Source organism: Pygocentrus nattereri, chromosome 5, assembly GCF_015220715.1.
Source record: "Pygocentrus nattereri isolate fPygNat1 chromosome 5, fPygNat1.pri, whole genome shotgun sequence".
Lineage (NCBI taxonomy): Eukaryota > Metazoa > Chordata > Actinopteri > Characiformes > Serrasalmidae > Pygocentrus > Pygocentrus nattereri.
In genome coordinates this window covers 18,328,625-18,352,235 of record NC_051215.1, presented here as the reverse complement: position 1 = coordinate 18,352,235, position 23,611 = coordinate 18,328,625, and the positions used below count along the sequence as shown (strand labels likewise).

The window sequence follows — 23,611 nt, the reverse complement described above, 5'->3', positions numbered from 1 at the left end:
TAACATTTTTAAGGGGCTAAAACTGTATTATGTACACAAAGCAACAACAACTCAAAACACTCCTTTTTTTTCCCTGATTACATACACTTCTACAAACCTACCAAATGTTTATGTGAATACATACAATATATTTATGATCCTATATTTTTAACTTTTGTGGGGAGGTTATAATGAGGAGGCTGAAATACACTAGGCAGTCTTCTGACTTTTTCCTCCATTATTATTATAAAGTGAACTTCATTTCGCTACATCAGTCCATGCTGAATCTGCCCTTCTGAGCTGTCCGTCATAACCTGCTCTTGGCTTTCTCCAGCTGCCTCCCAAACCCCACCCACATTTCCGTTCTCTTCAGGGCCCTTGCCTTCCCAGACAGCTCTGCACTCTCTTGTGGCAGAGGGAGGAGGGTGGGGAGGAGAAGCTGACGATGATGGAGGAGGATCAGTTGGGAAACCTAGAGTTCCTCTGCAGTCAGAAGAGGAGGTTTCAGGCAGGTTCTGGGTGAGACTAGAGCCTGTGGAGACTAGTGGGCTAGAGCTAGAGTTAGGAGCTCTAATTATGGCTTGGCTTTGATGTGGTAGCTGCTGGGTCACAGAGAGCAGGGGCAACTGCTGGATCTGCTGCTGATGTGGAACAGCTCTGAATGTCATGTGAAGAATCTGTGGCTGCGTGGGATATGACTGCACAGGTAATGGCTGCACCAGAGTGGCCTGTTGAGTGACTGAGTGTTGAAGGGGCAGCTGCTGTACCTGGGGCTGCTGCTGTTGCTGGGAAACAGGTGTGGAGACAAAATGCAACGGCAGAGCCTGCAGGGTGTGCGTGGAGTGTGAAGACCCAGTTCCGCTTCCTAGCTCTTCCTCCGCAGTGGGCAGGGCCAAAGTAACAGGAACCTGCATGTTAGGAAGAGAATGGTCTGGTTCTACAACAACCACAGGGCCTACGTGGCCAACCTGCGCCAGAGAACCCACTTGGCTCACCGGCACCTGCACAGAGCCCAGCTGTACCTCCTGCATCTGCTCTGTCCGCAGGGCCCCTGTGGAGGCCTCCAGCAAAGCTCCTGGAGTGGTGATGAGGGCACCAGCATTTGCTGCCAAAGCCTCTGCAATCAGAACTTCTGGGTGGCTCTTGGCCTTGTGTGCTACCACACTGTCCTTCTTCTCAAACTTTTTACCACAGATGCTGCAGGAGAACTGGTAGGAGGCATCCGCATCATGCTTTTTCATGTGCCAGTTTAGGGATGCCTTCTGGCGGCAAGTGAAGCCACATATCTCACACCTAGGGGTGGAGAAGGAGAAAAGTGACTTAAGGGTGAGTTAATGACTTCACAAATCAATTAATTAACTAAATAAATCATAACTAACTACATAAATAAAAGAATTATCTGCTGCCAGCAGTGTATTACAAAAATTCATCCGTTCCACAAGACCCACCTGTACAAAGTGTTGTGAGCCTTAAGACTTAGTCCATTTTATCCATATTTGTGCTCATTTTCCGAAAGCTAACATATGGATGGAACTGAGCAGTACCACCAGAAGTCAGCAGTGTAACCAACAGTTCACACCACAGTGTCAATTTCTCTTATCGGTAATATAAGTGAAAAGAATTCTCCCGTCACAAAACCAACACTGTCTACACTGTCTACACATACTCTTACGCAGGGATGAGGGAGTAGCTAAGCAGCACGCCTTTTCAGAGGAAAATGGGTAACTAATGGGTAACTCTGAGGTAACTAAAGCTAATATTAGAGAGGTGATTAAACAGGCCCAGACAATGTCTGATGCCGTAATCTGCTCTGGCCCCATCCCAATGCGGTGGGGCGCTGAGGCCTGCAGCAGGCTTATGGCGTTTAAATGCTGGATGTCCAAGTGGTGTTCCGAAAATCAAGTGGGCTTTATAGACAATTGGTTGCGTTTTGAGGGCAAGTCTGGTCTTATAGGTAGACCATATCTCATTATGAGCCATCACGACCACTCAGATCACAGAGTGCTGGCTGATTAATAGTTCCCAGAATTCAGAAGGTTTCAGCTGGGGGGAGAGCTTTTTCTTTTAAAGCCCCCAAACTCTGGAATGATCTTCCAGAAACTGTTTGGGACTCAGAGACAGTCTCAATCTTTAAGACTAGGCTGAAAACTCACTTGTTCAGTTTAGCTTTTGGTAGGTAATATTCCCCCCTAGATAAAGGCAGCAGACCCAGGGGTCCATGCACACCGGGAATTATAGTAAACTGAGACGTTGGTGCTGTCGTCCCGCTGCTCGCACGCGGTCACTCAAGTTTGTGGACGGTGGAGCGGAGGGATGCCAAACTGTTTCAGAGTACTGCCGTGTCTGTCTGTCCTTCTGGTTCTCTCCTTTTAGCTAAGCTGTCATAGTCAGATCTGCCGGAGTCGTTAGCCACACTCTGTAAATGTTTACATCCCCTGTTTAAGTACAAATATATAGAATAAAACCATTAAATACCATTTTATCTTCTTCTTCTTTCGGCTGCTCCCTTTAGGGGTCGCCAAAGCGGATCATCTGCCTCCATCTTGCCCTATCCATTGCCTCCTCTACTTTCACACCAACCATCTCCATGTCCACCTTCACTACATCCATAAACCTTCTCTGAGGTCTACCTCTTCTCCTTCTACCCGGCAGCTCCATCTCCAACATTCTTTGCCCAATATATCCACTATTCCTCCTCAACACATGTCCAAACCATCTCAACCTGGCCTCTCTGGCTTTATCTCCAAACTGCTCCACCTTCACTGTCCCTCTGATCTGCTCATTTCTAATCTTGTCCAGCCTTGTCACTCCCAACAAAAATTACAGCATCTTCATCTCCGCCACCTCCAGCTCAGCCTCCTGTCTTTTAGACAGAGCCACAGTCTTCAAACCATACATCATAGCAGGATGCATTACTGTCTTGTAAACCTTCCCTTTCACTCTTGCTGCTATCCTTCTGTCACACATCAGCCCTGACATCCATCTCCACCCACTCCATCCTGCCTGCACCCTCTTCCTCACCTCTTTTTTGCACTGTCCATTGCTCTGGATGGTTGACCCAAGATATTTGAAGTCATCCACCTTTACGACCTCTACTCCTTGCATATTCACGTTTCCAACTGCCTCCCTCTCATTCACACAAATGTATTGTCTTATCTCTACTGACCTTCATTCCTCTCCTCTCCAGTGCAAACCTCCACCTCTCCAGATTCTCTTCCACCTGCTCTCTACTCTCACCACAAATTACAATGTCATCTGAAAACATCATGGTCCATGGAGCCTCCTGCCTGACCTCATCTATCAACCTTTCCATCACCATTGCAAACAAGAAGGGGCTCAAAGCTGATCCCTGATGTAACCATACCTTTTTCTTGAAACCTTTTGTCACTCCAACTGCACACCTCACCATTGTCCCACACCACCCTAACATACTTTTCAGCTACACCTGACTTCCTCATACAGTACCACAGTTCCTCTCTTGGCACCCTATCATATGCCTTCTCTAGATCCGCAAAGACACAATGTAGCTCCTTCTGACCTTCTCTGTACTTCTCTACCAACACTCTCAACGCAAAAATTGCATCTGTGGTACTCTTTCTGGGCAAGAAACCAAACTGCTGCTCACTAATCTGAACCTCTCGCCTTAGCCTTGCTTCAACAACTCTTTCCCATACCGTCATGGTGTGGCTCATCAACTTTATACCTCTGTAGTTACTGCAGCTCTGCACATCACCCTTGTTCTTAAAAATGGGGACCAATACACTACTTCTCCACTCATCAGGCATCCTCTCACTCTCCAGGATTTTGTTAAACAACCTGGTTAAAAAGTCCACTGCCTTCTCTCCTAAACATCTCCATACCTCCATAGGTATGTCATCTGGACCAACTGCCTTTCCATTCTTCATCCTTTTCAAAGCTGCCCTCACTTCCACCTTACTAATTCTCTGCACTTCCTGATCCACTATCTCTCCCCCCGTTGTCCTCCTCTCTCTCTCTCGTTTTCCTCATTCATTAGTTCTTCAAAGTACTCCTTCCATCTACTCAACACGCTCTGTTCACTCACTAGTACATTTCCCTCTCTATCCTTTATCAGCCTAACCTGCTGTACATCCTTTCCAGCTCTATCTCTCTGTTTAGCCAAACAATACAAGTCCTTTACTCCTTCTTTATTGTCCAGCCTCTCATACAGCTCATCATAGGCCTGAGCCTGTGCCTTTGCCACCATTCTTTTCGTTATGCGACTAGCCTCATGGTAATCCTGCCTACTTCCTTCATCTCTCTGGTTATCCCACTTTTTCTTAGCTGCCTTCTTCTTCTGAATACTCTCCTGGACTTCCTCATTCCACCACCAACTTTCCTTGTCTTCTTTCCTCTGACCAGACGAAACAGCCAACACATTCTTGCCAGTTTCTCTCACCACCTTAGCTGTAGTTTCCCAGTCCTCAGGTAGCTCCTCACTGCCCCCAGGGGCCTGTTGCAATTTTTCCCTAAACTGCCTGCAACCATCCTCCTCCTTCTACCACTACATCCATCTTACTCCAAAATTCCTCTTTCTCCTCTAACTGACAACCAACCTGTGGTGCATATGAACTGACCACATTCAAAATTACACCATCAACCTCCAACTTCATGCTCATGATCCTGTCTGACACTCTCTTTACATCCAGAACAGTCTTCCCAAGCTGTTCCTTTAGGATTATCCCTACTCCATTTCTCTTCCTCTCTACACCATGAACAGTTAGAACAGTTTGAACAGTTTGAATCCACCTCCAATGTTCCTGGCCTTGCTTCCTTTCCATCTGGTCTCCTGGACACACAGAATATCTACCTTCCTTCTCTCCATCATGTCTGCAAGCTCTCTGCCTTTACCAGTCATTGTCCCTATGTTCAGAGTCCCTACTCTAACCTCCACACTCCTGTCTTTCCTCCTCTCTCGCTGCCTTCTAACCCGCCTTCCTCCTAAAAGGCTAGCTAAGAGAAAAAAAAGACTAGGCTAACCTAGTGACTATTCTCACAAAAAGCCTAGAGGCTTTGTAAAGGCAAATTCATTTAATTCAAATCATGTTTAAAAGGTTCCGTGATGTGTTTTCATTTAAAATATGAATGGATTATTGTAGTTTAATAAATCAAAATATATATGTAGTGAAATGTAAAAAATGTGTGTGTGTGTGTGTGTGTGTGTGTGTTGAGACACTGTAGCAGGGGACAAACTCACTGCAGAGGTTTTTCTCCTGTGTGGATCATGCGGTGAACAGCCAGGTTATGGGAACTTTTAAAAGCACGAGCACAGAATTCACAGATGTAGTCCCGTTGATCTGCAATGCACAATTCACCATTAATTGGCCAGACAGCCATTAAGTTACAATGTAATTAATGTAATTAAGTTACATATGCCAAAAATAGTAATTTAAAGATTTAAGTACACATACCCTAATAGCATTTTTGAGTGTGTATATGTGCGTATACATACAACTGTTGCTGTACCTGTATGGTGTTTGGCATGGCGCAGTAACTGTTTCTGGAGTCGGAACAGTCTGCCACAGGAGGGGTGCGGACACACATACTTCTTCTTCATTAAGTGCTGGTATTTAATGTGATGCTGTAAGAAGGAGAGAAGAAGTGTTCACTCTCAGAGATTACTATACACGAGGGGGGGTGGTACTGTTGGAAAAAAAAATGTAAATGTTTAAGCGTCGACAACTACAAATAATATCAGCCTTCGCACGCTTTGAAAACAGATAAATGAGCACACTGACTTACATAAAGTTACTATATGCTGTATTGATACCATTTGTATTTATTGTAATATTTGACACTTAACTGACCAAATAAATAGCTTTTAAATCTAATTTAGGTGCCTGAAGCTTTTGCACAGTACTGTAGACATCTCACTGAAATGGTATGTAAGATGCAAAGCAAAACACTGATGTAGTTTAAGAAGTGATGAGCAAAACTGGCTTTATTTCAGTACTACTAGAAAGAAGTACCCCAAAGAAGCATTTAGTCTAGTTTAATGTATAAGCCATCTTACGGCATGCATTGCAGAACTATAAGCTTTTGCAGATTTTTTAAAATAGCAATAGCTTTCTCAGTTCCCCACATTTCTTTGTTGTAGCCTTGTGGGCAGATCATTTGTTTAACTAATTAGCTAAATACAGCCTGAATCTTGAAAATAAGTGTATGGTTAACAAACAGCTGGTCATCACAGCTCAAATTACACATTTCATTAAAGCCTTGTGTTGGACTGAACTTGAAAGCATTGTGGAAATGATCCACCCCTGCCTATTTTAAACCTACTCAAGGTCTCAGTATCAACATTGAGGGGAAAACTGGCATTGTGCCATCTCTACCTTTTACTAATTACATATACTGTTATTACATAATTACAACAAAGAAATACAGAATGACAGCCACAATGTATATGAAGAATTTCACTCTGAAATGTTGTATATCCATTTGTGACAATTTTGAATAGAACAACATTTTGAAAAGAAAAACAGCTGATGTATAAAGGACAGCACAAGCACAATATGACTATTGTATTGTTATTGTGATACAAAATATGGTTTTGGAGCATATTGTGGATATTGTGAATACATAAAGGACACTGACCAACTGAATGTTTCTTTACAGAGTGAGCATAATTAGACCTGTTTAAGCAGATTTAGTGCAGTGCAGTTAGGTATAGTTAGTTTATGGTATAGTTCTTAATACCAGTTTTTAAACATTGAGACATTTTACCATTTCATGAAAAATCTTGTCTGATGTAGGATTCTAGCTACTCAACCTGGGTCTTCTTTGCCAGATTTATCATTTCATGATGTGCCAAATGTTTTCTATTGGTGAAAGGTCTGGACTGCAATTTAGCAGCTGGACTCTTTTTCGGCAAAGCCATGCTGTTGTGATGGATGCAGTATGTGGTTGTCTTGTCTTGCTGAAATACGCAAGGCCTTCTCTGAAAGAGATGTTTTCACACTAATAGTGCTTTTCCAGATGTGTAAGCTGTCCACACCATATGCACTAATGCAACCCCATACCATCACAGATGCAGGCTTTTGAGCTCTGCACTGCTAACCAGATGGACCATCTGCTCTTACAAGTCGCAGGATATGCAGGACATGCCGTCCGTGGTTTCCTAAAAAGAATTTCATATTGATGATGAATATTTTGATTAATCTGACCACAGAACAATCTTCCATTTTGCCTCAGTCTATTTTAAATTAATTTTGGCACAGAGAAGATGGTGGCATTTCTGGATTGTGGTAACATATGGCTTCTTCTCTGCATGATCCAGCTTTAACTTGCATTTGTGGACTGCATGTCTCTGTTCACAGACAATGATTTCTGGAAGTATTCCTGCGCCCATGCAATGATTTACAGTACAGAAACACGAATGTTTTTAAATGCAGTGGCGACTGAGGGCCCAAAGATCACGAGCATCCAATACTGACCATCGGCCTTATGTACGCAATGTCCTGTACGCAAAGGAACTTCTCCAGATTTTCTGAATCTTTCAACAATGTTATGTACTGCAGATGGTGGAATATCCAAAGTCTCTGCAATTTTTATGTTGAACATTTTTCTGAAATTGTTCCATAATTTTTAGATGCAGTTTTTCACAGATTGGTGAACCTTGGCCCATCATTTTTGAAAGACTGCCTCTCTAAAATTCTCCTTTTTTTTGTACCCAGTGATGCGAGTGATTTGCAAATTGCTCCTCTAGTTGTTTATTACTACCACTTTATCTTTCAAGCCTTTTGTTGCCTCTGTCCCAACTTTATTTTGATGTGTCCCTTTCAACACCTGATGTGTTCTACTGTGAATCAAATAAGAGTCTATGAGATTTGCAAATCATTGCATTCTATTGTTATGTACATTTTGCGCGCGCACACACACACACACACACACACAAACACACTTGCCAAAAGTATTCACTCACCAATCCAAATCATTGAATTCAGGTGTTCCAATCATTTACATGGCCACAGTACAAACCCAAGCACCTAGGCATGCAGACTGCTTTTACAAACATTTGTGAAAGAATGGGTCGCTCTCAGGAGCTCAGTGAATTCTAGCGTGGTATCGTGATAGGATACCACCTGTGCAACAAGTCCAATCATAATATTTCCTCTCTACTAAATATTCCACAGTCAACTGTCAGTGGTATTATAACAAAGTAGAAGCAATTGGGAATGACAGCAACTCAGCCACAAAGTGGTAGGCCACGTAAAATGACAGAGTGGGGTCAGCGGATGCTGCACAGAAGTCAGTGCATAGAGAGCTTCATGGAATGGGTTTCCATGGCCGAGGTGCTGCATCCAAGCCTTAAAACAACAAGCGCAATGCAAATCATCAATGCAGTGGTGTAAAGTGCCGCCACTGGACTCTAGAGCAGTGGAGACATGTTCTCTGGAGTGACAAGTCACACTTCTCCCATGTGTCAATCCGATGGCCAAGTCTGGGTTTGGTGGCTGCCATGAGAATGGTACTTGTCTGACTGTATTGTGCCAAGAGTAAAGTTTGGTGGAGGGGGGATTATGGTGTGGGGTTGTTTTTCAGGAGTTGGGCTCAGCCCCTTAGTTCCAGTGAAAGGAACTCAATGCTTTAGCATACCAAGAGATTTTGGATAGTTTCATGCTCCCAACTTTGTTTGAGGATGGCCTCTCCCTGTTCCAACATGACTGCGCACCAATGCATAAAGCAAGGTCCATAAAGACATGGATGAATGAGTTTGGTGTGGAAGAATTTGACTGGCCTGCAAGTCCTGATCTCAACCCGATAGAACATCTTTGGGATGAATTAGAGTGGAGACTGTGAGCCAGGCCTTCTCATCTAACATTAGTGTCTGACCTCACAAATGTGCTTCTGAATGGTAAACATACTCCTAAACCTTGTGGAAAGCCTTCCCAGAAGTGTTGCTGTTATAGCTGCAAAGGATGAGCTGACATCATATTAAACCCTATGGATTAAAAATGGGAAGTCACTCAAGTTCATATGTGCGTGAAGGCAGATGATTGAATACATTTGGGAAAATGTGCTTATAATATATATATATATATATATATATATATATATATATATATATATATATATATATATATATATATAAAATTAATTAATTAATATATTTTTGTTGCTGTCTAAAGAAACAATTATTTCCGTTCATCATGACATTTTCACAGGATGTAAAGGACAGTTGGTGTGTTGAAATAATGCAGAAGAATAAAACAACAAAAATGGGGATGCAGGGTTTTCATTGGACAGCAACCACACAGACACACACACACACACACACACACACACACACACACACACACATATATATATATAAATCTGTACTTTGTTGTGTCCATACAGCATAAAGTTCTATGAAGACATTCTAATGCAAACCTGTAAGTAGCGTGGATGCGCGAGAACTGTCCCACAGCCTTCCATCTCACAGCGGACATATTGCACTGGGGGCTTCTTCCTACAGGATAACAATGCGTTTGACCAAAAATGCAGGAAACAGCAGAAAAAAAATTGCATAGGCTAGCTGAGATCAACCAGGTAAGCAATTACTTTTTTCTTTCATCATTAATTTACTTAAATGTGATGACCTTGTTAGTGCAGCTCATGCACCACACTAATATTATACAGAGGCTACTTTTCTGATACAGCAGGGAAAACGTGATTTTAATTTCATCACAATAAACAGATTTGCTGTTTGTGCTGTGAAGTTTTAAACCTGCTAGGTACAACTGTTTAATTAGGAGAGAGAAAAGAAGAGCCTGAAGCAGGCAACTTGCATGGAGGTACTCTGAAAAGGATCGCTACGGTTACATATTTGAGATGATTCATCAAGCCCATCATGCCTCCACGGTATACCTCTTTTTGTAGATTTTGCACTGAGCATTTTGCTTTGCTGTCTGATGATTTAAAGTGCTGTGAAATTATAAAGATACAATTTGACAGGCATCTTTGCTCCCCTTTAGCAGTCATGTGAGAGGCAGTGGATGTTGCTTCACTCCAAAGGAAGTTGATGTTTGGCACAGAATTGTGATGTGCAGTTCATTTATTTACAGCATTTTCCATATATTAACAATCACCATTCTATAGACCTTTTAGTCTTACACTAAGTTACACTTTTTGTGGATCAAAAAAAGCTGATGCTTTTGTATAGTTAATAGTAAAACAAACACCAATATATAAAACTGAAGTATTGAAATTATTCAGGCCTGACCTATTAAAAACATTTCTTAATCAAGAAAATCAAAGTCAAATCAAATCATTGTGAATTATGAAGTACCACAAAGCAAGTTGTTTCCTAAAGATGTAATTAAATCAGATAGTTGAAGGTCAATGTTATATCGTTCGGCGTGGGCACCTTACCTTCTCTTTGGAAGACGGGGGCTTTTATCATCTTTCCTTCGCCTGCCTCTCCTAAAGGATAAGAAAAAACAGTTAGAAAAATGTCAAAAATAATAGAGGGGAAGTAAATATTTTAGTATGGCATCAATGATCATTTATGTGTAAACTGTTCTAAACTGCAAGGGTGCTCCAAAACCAAAGAGGCAAAATAATAAGATGGGTTTCTGGTTGTCCCTGGCATTTTGTGTCCAAAACTTCTAGAGCAAGACTGTTAGTGCTGGAGTAACAACTAGACAGTATATTTGCTGCAGACCACCTGAACCATTCCCTGAAACAGCTATAACCCTGAATAACATCATACACACAACACAAATGTTGTATCAACTTTATTTGTATTGACATGGTCTCTCCTTACATGCCCTATAAAACTGTATTCTCATGTACCAATCACAATAAGAGCTTTTTTCCACACCCCCACCCAACACAAACAAAAGATTCTTTAGTTGTGCCTTATCTACAAAACTACTATGGAGCAAACATAGATGGTAAATAATAATAATAATAATCAAATAAATAATCAGTGATACAAAAAGTATCCTAAGGGCTTTAACTGACACTCATCATGACTGTATCCATCTTGTTGCACATGTTACGAATGAAGTAACTAGAATGACTATTTGAATGGTGCTGGTTGTTTGTGAAATGTAGTCCTCAAACAATGCAACTGTATGAAAAGCCATAATTAACAGAATTCATATTCTCTATGGATGCACAGCCACACTTTCATATCATGATATCCTGCTGCCATACCACTGTTCTTGAATGATTTGGTGTCTAGCCACAGTGTTAAACTTTAGCAAATGTGTGAGTTTGGTGTGGAAGAACTTGAATATATATATATATATATATATATATATATATATATATATATATATATATATATATTTTTATAAAACCTACATTTGCACCTTAGCATGCAGGCCATGACAACAATGAGCCTTTTGGTGCAAAATGCAGTCACTACACTGCCAAACATTTATGAAATTCACAGCACAAGCAGTCTTCCATTAGTTTTGCAAGCTATTGTGTACTGTTATGTAAAACAATAAATATTCTAAAGAGAAGATTCTGAGGTAACCTATCAATTTTGGTGCAAGTATATCAATAGGGGGCACTGAAATTGCTAAATAAGTTTCTCAGAACTTTCTCAAGCTGAAATTTTGCAGGCAGCATCTACTAGACAGACTATAAGTGAATCTGCAAGAATAGGATACGCTGAAATTTATGGCCACCATCAGCCAAGAGGTTTCCTTTGATAGGCTTAACATTGACCAATCATCATGAACGGTATCTCGAGGTCGGCACTTTTGAAAAACAAGTTTCAAAAGATACTGGCCATTGGGGGTACTATTCATGAAAATCATCATTACATATTATATTTACATATTTTTATTTTGGTTTCTTATAACGTAGTACAGTCTGGTACAGTGTAGTAAACACATTTTCTAAGCCACTTCTCGTGCGCTAAACAAACTTTCAATTACAAATGTATTAAAAATGCATTTTTGTGTTGCAATCGTTAACTGTTTGAGAACAACACTTTTTGAACTAGTCTCTGGATTTTGATCCTAGTAAGCTCCATTGTTTTACTTAATCCAATGACATAACAGTGTAAGTTAGCATTTTCCTTTTTCAGAAATCATGCAGATACAGAGTCATCTAACTATGTTTCAAAAAGACATAAAACTGGCACTTTACTTTTTTGGCAAACAACAAATATTCACTGAAGACTCCAAATTAGGGATCGACAGATATGGATCTAGAAGATCAATAATCCACATTTGGGGCTGATAATCATTTACCATAAATTAGATGTTTATAGTGTTAAAATTTACAAAAATGCAGCATTTATTCATACCTTGCAGTAAATGAATAGTATAAAAATATGCTTTGAGCTTTAGACAGATTAGGCTGCAAAAATAGTAACAAACATCTTAAAAGTTAAAACACGATCCAGCAAAAATTCAAAAGCCACCCAAAAACACACTCTCTTCTTAATGAATCAATCCTAGACTGCTGTTGTAAGTGAAACTGTTTCTTGACCATTCCTCAGTAATCCATCTTTGCACCACATCAGATGCAGAAATGCACCCCACTGCGCTCAACGTTTTTTTTAATGGAAGAAAAAGCTTTATGTACGTCACTAGTATCTTCACCTGGAAAAAGTATAACAATGCATATTTTTCACAACTGTGAAACCCAAGGGCTGTGGACCCAAGTGCAGAACCAAAAGCCCGTGAGGGGAGTGGGGGGTGGGGGGTAAGGAGATTTACTGGGGCAATGGAGTGTGTGTATTGGACATCATAAATGAGGTGACCCAGACCCGGGTTGGAACCGCCACTGTACCGATCAGTGTTCTGTGGAGTTAACGCGGCACCACCGGAACACGCAGGTAACCATGGGTGAAGCCTCTCAAGGAAGGGAAAAGAAAAGAGGCGGGAAAGGAATGTGTTCAAACAAAGGCTGAGTCAGAAGGATGAAATAAAAGAAAGGGAAAACGAAATGCACCTCCTCTGTAGTAGGGTGCAGGGATGGTAGACTCTGGGACAGTAATTCTGTAAATCAGTTTCCTGCTAACTGAAATGTTCAACTTGGTAGCTACTTAGCTATCCAGATTCATTCGACACCTGCTACAAAAATAAAAACACAAGCTTTTGGACAAGTATTGCATTTCGTTTATTATCCCATTAATTTATTATCCATTATCTTAACCAAATTTTTTGTTGATAATCAAATGGTAATTGATCAGAGAGAACTTTGCCAAGCTTAAAATATTCCTGCAGCCAGTCATATATTGGAAATCACTGATATAAATCTGCCTTTGAATCAGTCTGACATCACTGTTATACTGCTACCCAGAGCCACAATCTCTTCACACTACATATTTCTTTGTACACATAGCGGCAAAAGCTCTCACTGCTATTAACCTTTGAAAAACTACAGGTGAGGATGGTTTGGACCACTATTTCCTGCATCTTGCAACCCCAGTTATTTTAGAACTTTACTACATATATTTTTAATCTTTCTATTTTATCTTGCAGTATCTGGAAAACAGCTCATGTTAGCCTGCTGCATAAAGGAGGAGAGACAGCAAATCTAAATATAGACCAAACAAAAAAAAAACCCACATTAGAATGTTTAGTGAATAACCAACTCAGACGTTTAACTTTCAGTCTGGCTTTAAAGAAAAACACAGCACCATCTCTTTGATTACACTCTTTTCCAATTATTTCCACATGACAGACATGAAGAAGCACTGTGTTGCCATTTTTATTGACAAAACAAAACACAAAAGTTTCAAAACCATCAACTACAGTCTTCTGTTAGGATACTTACAAATTATTGGCTTTATCAATAGTGCACTGCAGTGGGCCCAAAACTACCATTCAGAAAATAATGTGTGGTACTCAGTAACCATAAATCAGATTATATCATATAATATCATGATTATAAAATCATAATAATTTATAAATCGGATTATAAATCAGATTTAACTTTATAAACAAACCATGGTATTAAAGTAGCCTGATCTGCTAATATTCTATAGCTAACAAGTTAACTAGGCATCTTTAGAAAAATTCTGTTAGACTTCAAACTTGTCTCTTTACTGAAGGTATCAAATTTAGCTTAATGCTAGCGATGCTAACAGAATTAGCATTTTGCCAGTAGTATTCATTGCCAGAAGAGAGGCTTAACTTTATTAAACACTTTTGTGTGTGACTGATACACTGCTGTATCTGGGTCTCACAATATAAAAAAATGTGAATGTTTATTTAATAACTGGAATATTTATCCTAAAAATGACAGTACGGCTATGCATAGCAAAGTGGAAAAGCTTTGAGTCAATGCTGTTGATAGTCACATGTAACTGAGTCACCAGTGTCTCGAATATTCTCACCTTCCCACCGAATGTGTGTTTACTACGTACTGATTCACAACATACGGAACTAGTGAGTGAATCGAGACACAGTACCCGTATAGCATGTGCAGCAGACCTAATGTCATGTTGAAATAATCAAGTGTGTCCCTGAAAAAGATGGTGTCTAAAAAGAAGCACATGCTGCTCCAAAATGTGTTTCACGCTAGTGGTACCTTTACAGATGTGCAAGCTACCCACTAAGAAACCCAACACTACGACAACTTCAAGTTCATAACAATTTGAGTGGTCCTTTTCTTTTTTAACCTGACAAAAGCAACATCCTTTATTTCAAATGAGCAAGTCTGAGGCATTTCTGGAAGCTACTGACGTGACTTCTGCTGTGCATAGTACAATCTTACCTTGCATTTGTGGATGCAGCAACAAAAACAGTGTTCATTGACAATGGCTTTTCAAAGTATTCCTAAGCTTGTGAGGTGCTATCAATCACATCATGTCAGGTTTTACTGTAGTGCCATCAAAGGTCATGAGCATTTATTTACTGTTTTTGGCCTTCTCGGGATTTTCTGTATCTTTGAACATATAATGCTCTGTACATGGCAAAATCCTTGCAACCCTTTGCGGGGGAATATTACTTTTTAAACTGCTGGATTTTTTGCTGACGCATTTTTGGTAAAGTGGCAAGCTTTGACCTATCCTTGCTCATTAAGGACAAGGCTTTTTCTGGATCTTTTATATCCAAGCATGATTGCATCACCTGTGAAATGGTTAAACATTATCTTATTCAATGTTTAGAATCTTAAACGAAAGGCATGAAACTCAAAATAATCATATGTTTACAAAGTTGGTAAAACACTACTTGTCTTTGTTTAAACAAGTCAAAGTAAATTTATAAAATCACTTCTTTCTATTACGGTTTGCATTTTTTCATGTCATGTCATTTTTTTAAGGATAAATGCTTAGACCTCAAATTTCTCCACAAATATATAAATCACTACTTACTTTCACTATTTTTAATAATTGCACTGATTTGACTATGGAAACAGCAAAAGGAGCCAAAATATTTTCAAATCTTATTATGAAGAAAACTCTAAAGAGCGTGAGAAGCATTTCCAAAACCTGTCAAGTTGAAGTTCTTGGTACTATCACTACAATCTTTTTTTTTATGTTTTATTAAGTACTGCAAAAACTATTAAGTACTGCTAATTTTGTGGCCAAACCTATTGGCTTTTCTACTCCTATAAAACCATTTTTTCTGCATGATCAGACTCTGTAAAGCCTGTGTTATTACTTCATTCCTGGACTATGATTTTTTATTGCTTTTACCATCAGGTCAGAGGACCAGGTCTACAGTGTGTAGTCATGTTTGGTTTGAGTTAAGATTGTTTATTTCTATATCCAAGTACATTTTATATATGCATTCTTTTTGAGCTTTGCCCCTTTTAATGTGTTATTATTACTGTATTATAATGTTAATAGTTTACATCTAGTGCTTTTTACTTTGAGACTTGTTTTCTGTTGCTGTTTTAATGTTTATGATATTCTGAATTCTCATTTTATGCAGATATCAAGTTAATCAATCACTAATTAGCCATTAAATAATACCATTATTAAAATAAATACTTAAAACAATATTACTCACTTCCTAGGAGGCTCTGCCCCCTCCCCGAACTCCATCTTCACATCCACGCCATCTCCTCCTTCTTTCTTGACCTCTGCCTGCACCTCCTTCTCTTTCTCCACTACAGCCATTTTCTCTTTTTTCTCCCGTAGCCTGGGAGGGGCTTTGCGTCGTGATTTAGGAGTGTCCCTTCAATAAGATGCCAAGAACAGGATAAGAGATTTTTATTTGGATTATTCACACAAAAATCCTCATTGACTCACAGACGTGTATAAACATGGACTACCACTCCAAAGTTTGGAATCACTGTTTTCAAAAATACAAAAGGCCTGCAATTATGTCTATAAATAATATATTAGTGATGCTGTCACAAAGCTCAAAAATGGTAATAAATTACTAGAAACCAAAAAAAATGACTGTAAATTTTTAATAAGTCATCTAAAAATATTTTATGCTGTGACTATGCACATTAATGTCATGGTTGATTCCAAAGTTTTGAATGGTAATATATGAGTACACAGAAAGCACACATGCATTACCTCTCAGATTTAGGATCATAGCTCTGATCATTCAGGTCGTCTCTAAAGGGAACATCTTCATCACTGCTGATTCCCACGTCATCATCACTGAAACAGAGACAGAAACAGTCAGAGCAAAGTGATCAAACTTACACCGTTCACTACGTCTCATCATTCAGTATATATGGGGCATATATATGGGGCACAGCGGGGCACACTGTCCACTACCAGAAAGAACACAAGAGAAATCATAATTATAATACCAGCACTAGAGGTATAATTATACAGGGTTTCAGGTTGGACATGATTTTCAATTCTAAAGTGAAGTTTTGATTTGATTTTTGATACTTCACATGTTTAAAATGACTTGCTTTTGGAAAACTCCATGTGATTATGTTAGTGATATGAATTATGTGATTTACTGTAAGCTACTCTTAGACCTTTTTCAGTTGTAAGAAGTAATAGCCATTAAGCCTTATAATAAAACAGTTTGCTCTATTTTTGACTATTTGCGCAGATTTACGTCAAATCCTCTGTAACAGGACTTTACTGGCAAGTGTGAATATGTGCATCTCAAAACACCATTTGGTGACCACAAGGTTGAGCTGCAAGTCCAAAACAGTCTCACTAAAACGTATGCGTCCCAGGTCATCCCAAGTTACTAGTGAGAAAACACTGCAAGAATATTAACTAATCTCCTTCTTCAGCATGTTACTGACTCACTAACACCACCTGCTGACCAAATCCTTCCTTGGAAACTGCTTTCTGGTCATGGACAAATTCAACTGCAAACCACCAGAACTGTATAAAAAGCTCCATAAGTGCAGGACTATACCTCTGGCACTGCGGCTGGTAGTTCTGATCTTTCGGGTCATCCACATATGGAGGCTCTTCCTCACCCAGAACATCATCCTCCTCTCCTTCTGTCTCTCTCTGATCACTTAAGAAACACAAACACATTTGACTTTGGCTGAAGGATGCACACAAAATATTTGTATTGGTAACAAAGCAATAAAATGGGCCTGCATTATTTGACCAAAATAATTTACTTCTGTCAATCATTTACTTCCTCTACACAAAAAATTCTGAAATTTCTCAGAAAGCTCACAGAACACAGTAAAACGTGATCGGTTAGAAGCCTTTATTTGCTTATTGATTCTATGATATAAATATCAATTTTGCGATTAAAGAATGATAAACTATATATTGTGCATACCTGTTAGAATTTTACAACCAACACAGACAACAAGCACTCCACATGATCATGTCTAGGGAGCCACAAGAATACTAAGTTTTCTACAAATGAGGCTTAGTACCAATCCTTACAAAGCTGCCAATTCCAAGTGGTAGCATCATTTTGTGCAAGTTCTGTATGTGGGCGTAATGTGGCCAATATTAATATACACCTATGAAATCAATTCTCAGTCAGATTTACCATCCATATGCTCTATTAAAAAAAACTATAAGATGGTAAGAATCAGATTAAATTAATGTGTTCACTTTTAACTATAGATTTTTGCTTGTCTATACTCACATCTGAAGGATGTATGCCAGTCAGTGCATGCAGATTTTTTTCACACAACACGCTGTCTGTATGTTAATGCCAATATTGTTTTATAATAATAGATCATCAGTACTGATACTGATGTCGGTGCATGTCCAGTCCTTTATGCATGTGTGTTAAATGTTTAAAAAGCTCATCACCTTCCTCCTGTCCTCTTGCCAGCTGCCTTGTCTGTTTCGACTGTGGAAATGTCAGATGAAATTTCAATTACAAAAACAGAAATTGCACAACAAACTCAAAATCAATTTCATCAAAAGCAAAAAAATGCTATTATCTGCAGTCCAAAGCTTGACTATGATTTCTGATGTTTCTAACAGTTTCACAATATATTGAGTATGAGATCAAGAAAAAAAAATGTCTAAGCATACTGTGAATATCATGAGTACGTAAAGCACCAACTACATATTTCAACACAAATTCCAACAATTACTCCTATGTTTTACAAACTGGACTGCTGGAGTGGTTTGTATAACACTGAACAAATGCAGCTGCAGACCTATTATAATTATAGTAATCTTTATGTATATGGCACTAAAGGTTTGATTTTGTCTGTTCCAACTTATTAAACCTCACAAAAACTAACCATTATGATACATATTGTGTATCGTGAAAATAGCCTGAAGTATCATGGTATAATATTTTTGCCACATCACCCACCCATAGGTCAGGCACTGATGTAAACAAGAAGGTCTGGCTTGCAACTGATATTTCAATGAACAGAATTCAGTGGGGCTGAGGACAGTGTTAATGCAACAACATACACTGTGTAGACAAACACATTGGGACATGCCTCCTAATTACTGAGTTCAGGTGTTTCAGCCACACCCACTGCTAACAGTTGGATGAAATTAAGCAGATAGCCTTGAAATTTCGATAGACAAACAATGACAGCAGAATGGGTCATACTGACTGTGGCACTGTAATAGGATGCCACCTCTGTCACAAGTCAGTTTTTGAAATTTCTGTCCTATTAGATCTGCCCCTGTCAACTATAAGTGCTATTATTATGAACTGGAAGCATCTAGGAGCAGCAACAGCTTAGTCATAAAGTGGTTAGACCATGTAAACTCACAGAGTGGAGTGGGGCCAGCGAGTGCTAAAGTGCCCAGTACCTGTCCTCTGTTCAATCATTCACTAAAGAGTTCCAAATTGCCTCTGGAAGCAACATCAGCAAAAGAACTGATGCAAAAACACATCAGGAGCTTCACAAAATGGGCAGCTACACACAAGCCCAAGATCAAAATACACAATGCCAAACGGGGAGGGGAGAGTGATGTAAAGCATGCCACCACTGGCACCCTGAAGCAGTGAAAACGCACTCTGTGGAGTAATGAATTAGCTTCACTATCCAGCAGTAATGGTAATCATTGGCTGGAGTAGTGTAAAGCATGCCGCTGGACTCTGGAGTAGCAACAGCTCAGTTTAAAGTCCAGAAACATGTTGCCTGGAGTGATAAATTACTTTTCATTGGTAGTCTGATGGACATGTTTTGGCATACAAATCCATGTACAAAATACATGGACAAAAATAATGGGACACTCCTTTCTAAATCCATAGGCAATAATATGGAGTCGGTCCCATCTTTGCAAGTATTACAAAGTCCCCTCTCAAATTGAAAATTATCCTTAGGGTTTCTTTGATACCCAGTGCAAATTTTAACCTATTCCAGCAAAAAAATAAACAATTGTTAAAGCTTAGGTTGCACATACCAAAAAAAAAAGTGAAAAGGGCCAAACTCCACTAATTCATAGCTAAAAAAAATCCTTAACAGTAGAGCTATGGGATTTTGTAAGGTGCCATGAATTTAATAGAAGTTTACTTTTTTCAAGAAAATCTAGGAAATTAACTTAAATCAGTTTGAAGATCTCCACTATGCTGCACTAAAACCCGCAAAGGATACATTCAAAATAAAAAGTGAAACACTCTTTATTACCACATAAAGTCTCTGCTTCTGGTTCGCTCTTGCACACAACCCGGGTTATACTCTTCTGAGCCCACGATGAAGGAGTCCTGCCTCTCTGAGTCCGCCTGCCACTACCCGCTGTAGAGAAAGATGGGTGAGTGTGACCATGTTTATAATGACCTCATCCTACAATTACAGCTGTTTGATGCTAGGGCTAAAACTACGGATTATTTTTGTAATCTATTACTTTTATAAGTTTATTGACCACTACTTTAATAGACTTAAAAGTACCACAACATGCAATTTATTCTCTTATAAGAAGAAATGGTAGTGTACTACACTGTGTCAAAACAACTATATGGATCATTTGAATATTATAGTGCACTTTCTAAATAAACAAAGAACAGCCATATCATTCCCGATACGCATCGCAATCTCTCAGAATGACCACATGGATTATTATAGAGTGCTTTTTAAAATCAAACGGTAGAAGCCATATTGTCCCCTACACTTGAGGCACTACATTACAATGTGGGAGACTGACCATGTGGTGTGTTATAGAGTGCCTTTAAAAAAATAAAAAATAAAAAACAACAATAGAAGCCATGTTAGCCTCCACACTTCCTGTAATATACCACAATCTGTCAGAATGACTGTGTGAATCATATGAACATAGTAAAACACAACGAGCTTTGTTTTTTATGTAAACCTGAACCCTCTGTGGTTAATTGTTGCAGCCTTATTTACAACACAAGCTCCTGTTACCTCGAGTGCTGCTGCCAGCATCCTTATTCTCTCCGGACCTTGGATGAAATAAAGAGAAGAAACAAATCAATTCAGCAAAGCAGACTACAGTACACATTTTGATAAGAGGATATGTGTATTGAGGAACCTCATGACCAGAAAACACAAAGTTTTACCTGTTTTGGAAACATTTGATCCCAATATATAGATGCAAAGGAGGACAAACTTTGAGACTTCAGGTCAACTCGTATATCAACGTGTATGTTTGTATCAAATGTAAAGCTGTGTCTTGACGCCAAGTCACAAAGTATGTCTTGCTTTGCAGTTTCACATTTAACATTAGACATGGCATTCGGTTTAAATGACTTCAAGGTGAAAAAGTTTATTTCCATCAGTGTCTTTCAAACATAGTCCTTGAGTACCCCTGCCCTGTGCATTTTACAGTGTTTTCACCTATAGTTTGTTTTAAAAGAACTGAACTGAGTAAAGTAAACCAGGAAAGGAACCAACTGCAAATGACTTCAGTTCATTTTGTGTTCACAGTGTAAGAGAACATTAAAGAAGACTCAGTTTTCTTTCTGATCTTTCTGGTTTGAGATCTCTGACCACTTCTTGTTCAGACCACAACACCTTTCAGAGCACTCATGGTGTGCTCTGATAAATCTAACCTTTCAGGTGGAGAGAGGAACCACCAGATCCACCTACTGCTCTCCTATTAGCCACGCTGAAACGATTGGCCGAAGCGCATCGCGCAAAACTGTAAAAATGACCCTGGTCTGCCGCGGTGGGTTCCGTTAGTTGCTGTGTTCCTCACTGTGCTCCACTCGGAGAAACTCCGCGTCAGCGGCGAATTTTCATTCATTCAGCGTTCATAGTGAAAGCAGCTTAAAATTGTGTTGCATGCCCAGATCGAGCCTTTAAGACGGTAAAATCGCGCGGGCTCTCGCATCTTATCGTTTTACTATGCCAGCGCTGCTGTCTGTCTCAGATCACAGACAGACTGTCTCCTGAGTAGAACCTTATAAATGTTCCTTGGTCAGTTTTACCTGCTGAAGTGCTGAAGACTGTAGCTGTGTGTGTACGGTGAGCCTCGAGGTCTTCACCATAAAGCAAAGCTAAAGCGGACGATATACAAATGAGTCGAATCATAAGGTGGTCTCAGTTCGGCTCGGTTTTGGGGCCGTTTAGGGGGGGCCTGGGTGCGTTTGGCGTGTTTACATATGCAAAAAAAAAAAAAAACAATGACTCAGCGGTCTGAGTCCACTTCAGACGCTGAAACGGCACAAGTGTGAAAACGCCCTACTGTTTCTTCTTGCACACACCTGACTCATCAGACCATTTTAAGCCTTTCTTGAGTTGAGTGTGTAACAACAGGGAATTACTAAAATGAAGTGTGTAAAAAGTGTGTCAAGACTAAAATACAGAACAACTGCTCTGCATAAAGTGTATGTATATGTATTTAAATGTTTCTGGCACTAACATGGCTCATTCGAAACTGGACAATTGTGAAATGTGTTCGACAGTGGTTGTCAGTCCTGGTCCTGAAGTACTCTGTTCTCTGTATATTGGTGCTTTTCCTGCACTAATGTATTGTAACTAACTATTCAGCGAGAATCAGCTAACAAAATTGTCGTTCTTGAGTTGACGTGTAAAACGCCAAAGTAAAACGTGCAGGGAAAAGATATTCTCTGACAAACATAGCTACCTGATTCATCTCAGCAGTTACCAGTTTACTATGTATGCCTGAGCAGGAGAATCACCATACTGTGCTGGACCAAGCCCCCCTAGGCCCAAAACCTGATGACCTCTGCTAAAAGATCATGGTCTGCATCTGGCATTTCTCCTGCTGAAGGAACTTCAGCTCCTGCACCGTATTATACAGACAGGACCCGGGGGCAGAACAGAGCTGACAAGAGACTACTATACGCTTTCACCCTGCACCACAACACAATTTCTACATTTTTGCACTGAATTCCAATATGTTCTGAAGAATATAACTGAAGCTCGTACCGTGCAGCCGGGCCACTCTCTTTGCCCGCCTCTGTAGCTTTGCTCCGCCGTGGCGGGGTAGCCTTCCTCCGCCGACTCTCTTCCACCAACTCTTCGTCCCGATCCTCCTTTTTCTCACTGTGCTTCCACGCTGGAAGAGCTCTAGACGACCGGTCCCGCAACACTCGCCCAGATCCAACTGCATTCGCGCCGGCGCCGTTCGCGTTAGTGTTTAACTCTCCCGGGCTTTCCCGTGCCTTCAGCCGACTAGGGCACCGCCCTCGCAGCAGCTTCTTTGGCGTCTCTGACTGACTGTGTTCCGGGGATTTCTGCGCGGCCTTCTCCACGCCACACTTCTCCTCTTTGTTGTTGTCCGAGAGCTGACCATCGCCTTGTTGCAGCTCCATGACCTCTTTTAACCTCTAAGCCTGCTTTTCGCTGCAGCTTAAAGATCATACACAAATATGACCAAGCGCCGAGAGGCATAAAACATGAAAACAGTTTGCTGAGTACAGGCCGGGATCCAACAGCCAAACATATTGCGTAAACTGTCGCACGTTCTGCGCATAAACGTATATATATATATATATATATATATATATATATGTGTATATATTTAATCCTTAACTGAAAACATACTTAAGCTACCTTATTATAACTATGCAAAAAATCAATTTTAAAGACCCAGCCACTCTTTGCAGTTCTTAAAGCCACAGCATCGACACACAAAATCGCTCGTTGTTCGGTTTCGTCTTTGTTGCGTCTCCTTTAAGCCAAAAACTAAAGGGGGGGGGGGGGGGGAGGGGGGGGGGTGGGGGATGGGGGGGGGGGATGGGGGGGGGGGATGGGGGGGGGGGGTCCAATGGCGACTACCAATGGAGAGGCGCGGTATTGCCTTTTTTCTTCCTCCACCTTTATTTCGACAAGTCCCGCCTTTTGGGACAACCATAATAATAATAATAATAATAATAATAATAATAATAATTGGTGCAAATTAAGGAGTGAA

General features: G+C 40.0%; 1 protein-coding gene across 1 annotated transcript; it reads right to left on the bottom strand.

The window, feature by feature from the left end:
• Positions 1-23,334, bottom strand: si:ch211-113e8.10 (E3 ubiquitin-protein ligase ZFP91). The gene is made up of 12 exons (XM_017709042.2): positions 22,627-23,334; positions 20,638-20,675; positions 19,903-20,010; positions 18,110-18,149; positions 17,241-17,345; positions 16,427-16,513; positions 15,909-16,076; positions 10,351-10,401; positions 9,370-9,448; positions 5,464-5,578; positions 5,195-5,294; positions 1-1,272 (listed from the first exon to the last, which is right to left on the bottom strand). The coding sequence occupies exons 1-12, from the start codon at positions 23,010-23,012 to the stop codon at positions 246-248; spliced, it is 2,304 nt and encodes a 767-aa protein (XP_017564531.1). The 5' UTR covers positions 23,013-23,334; the 3' UTR covers positions 1-245.
• Positions 23,335-23,611: the final 277 nt, after the last annotated feature.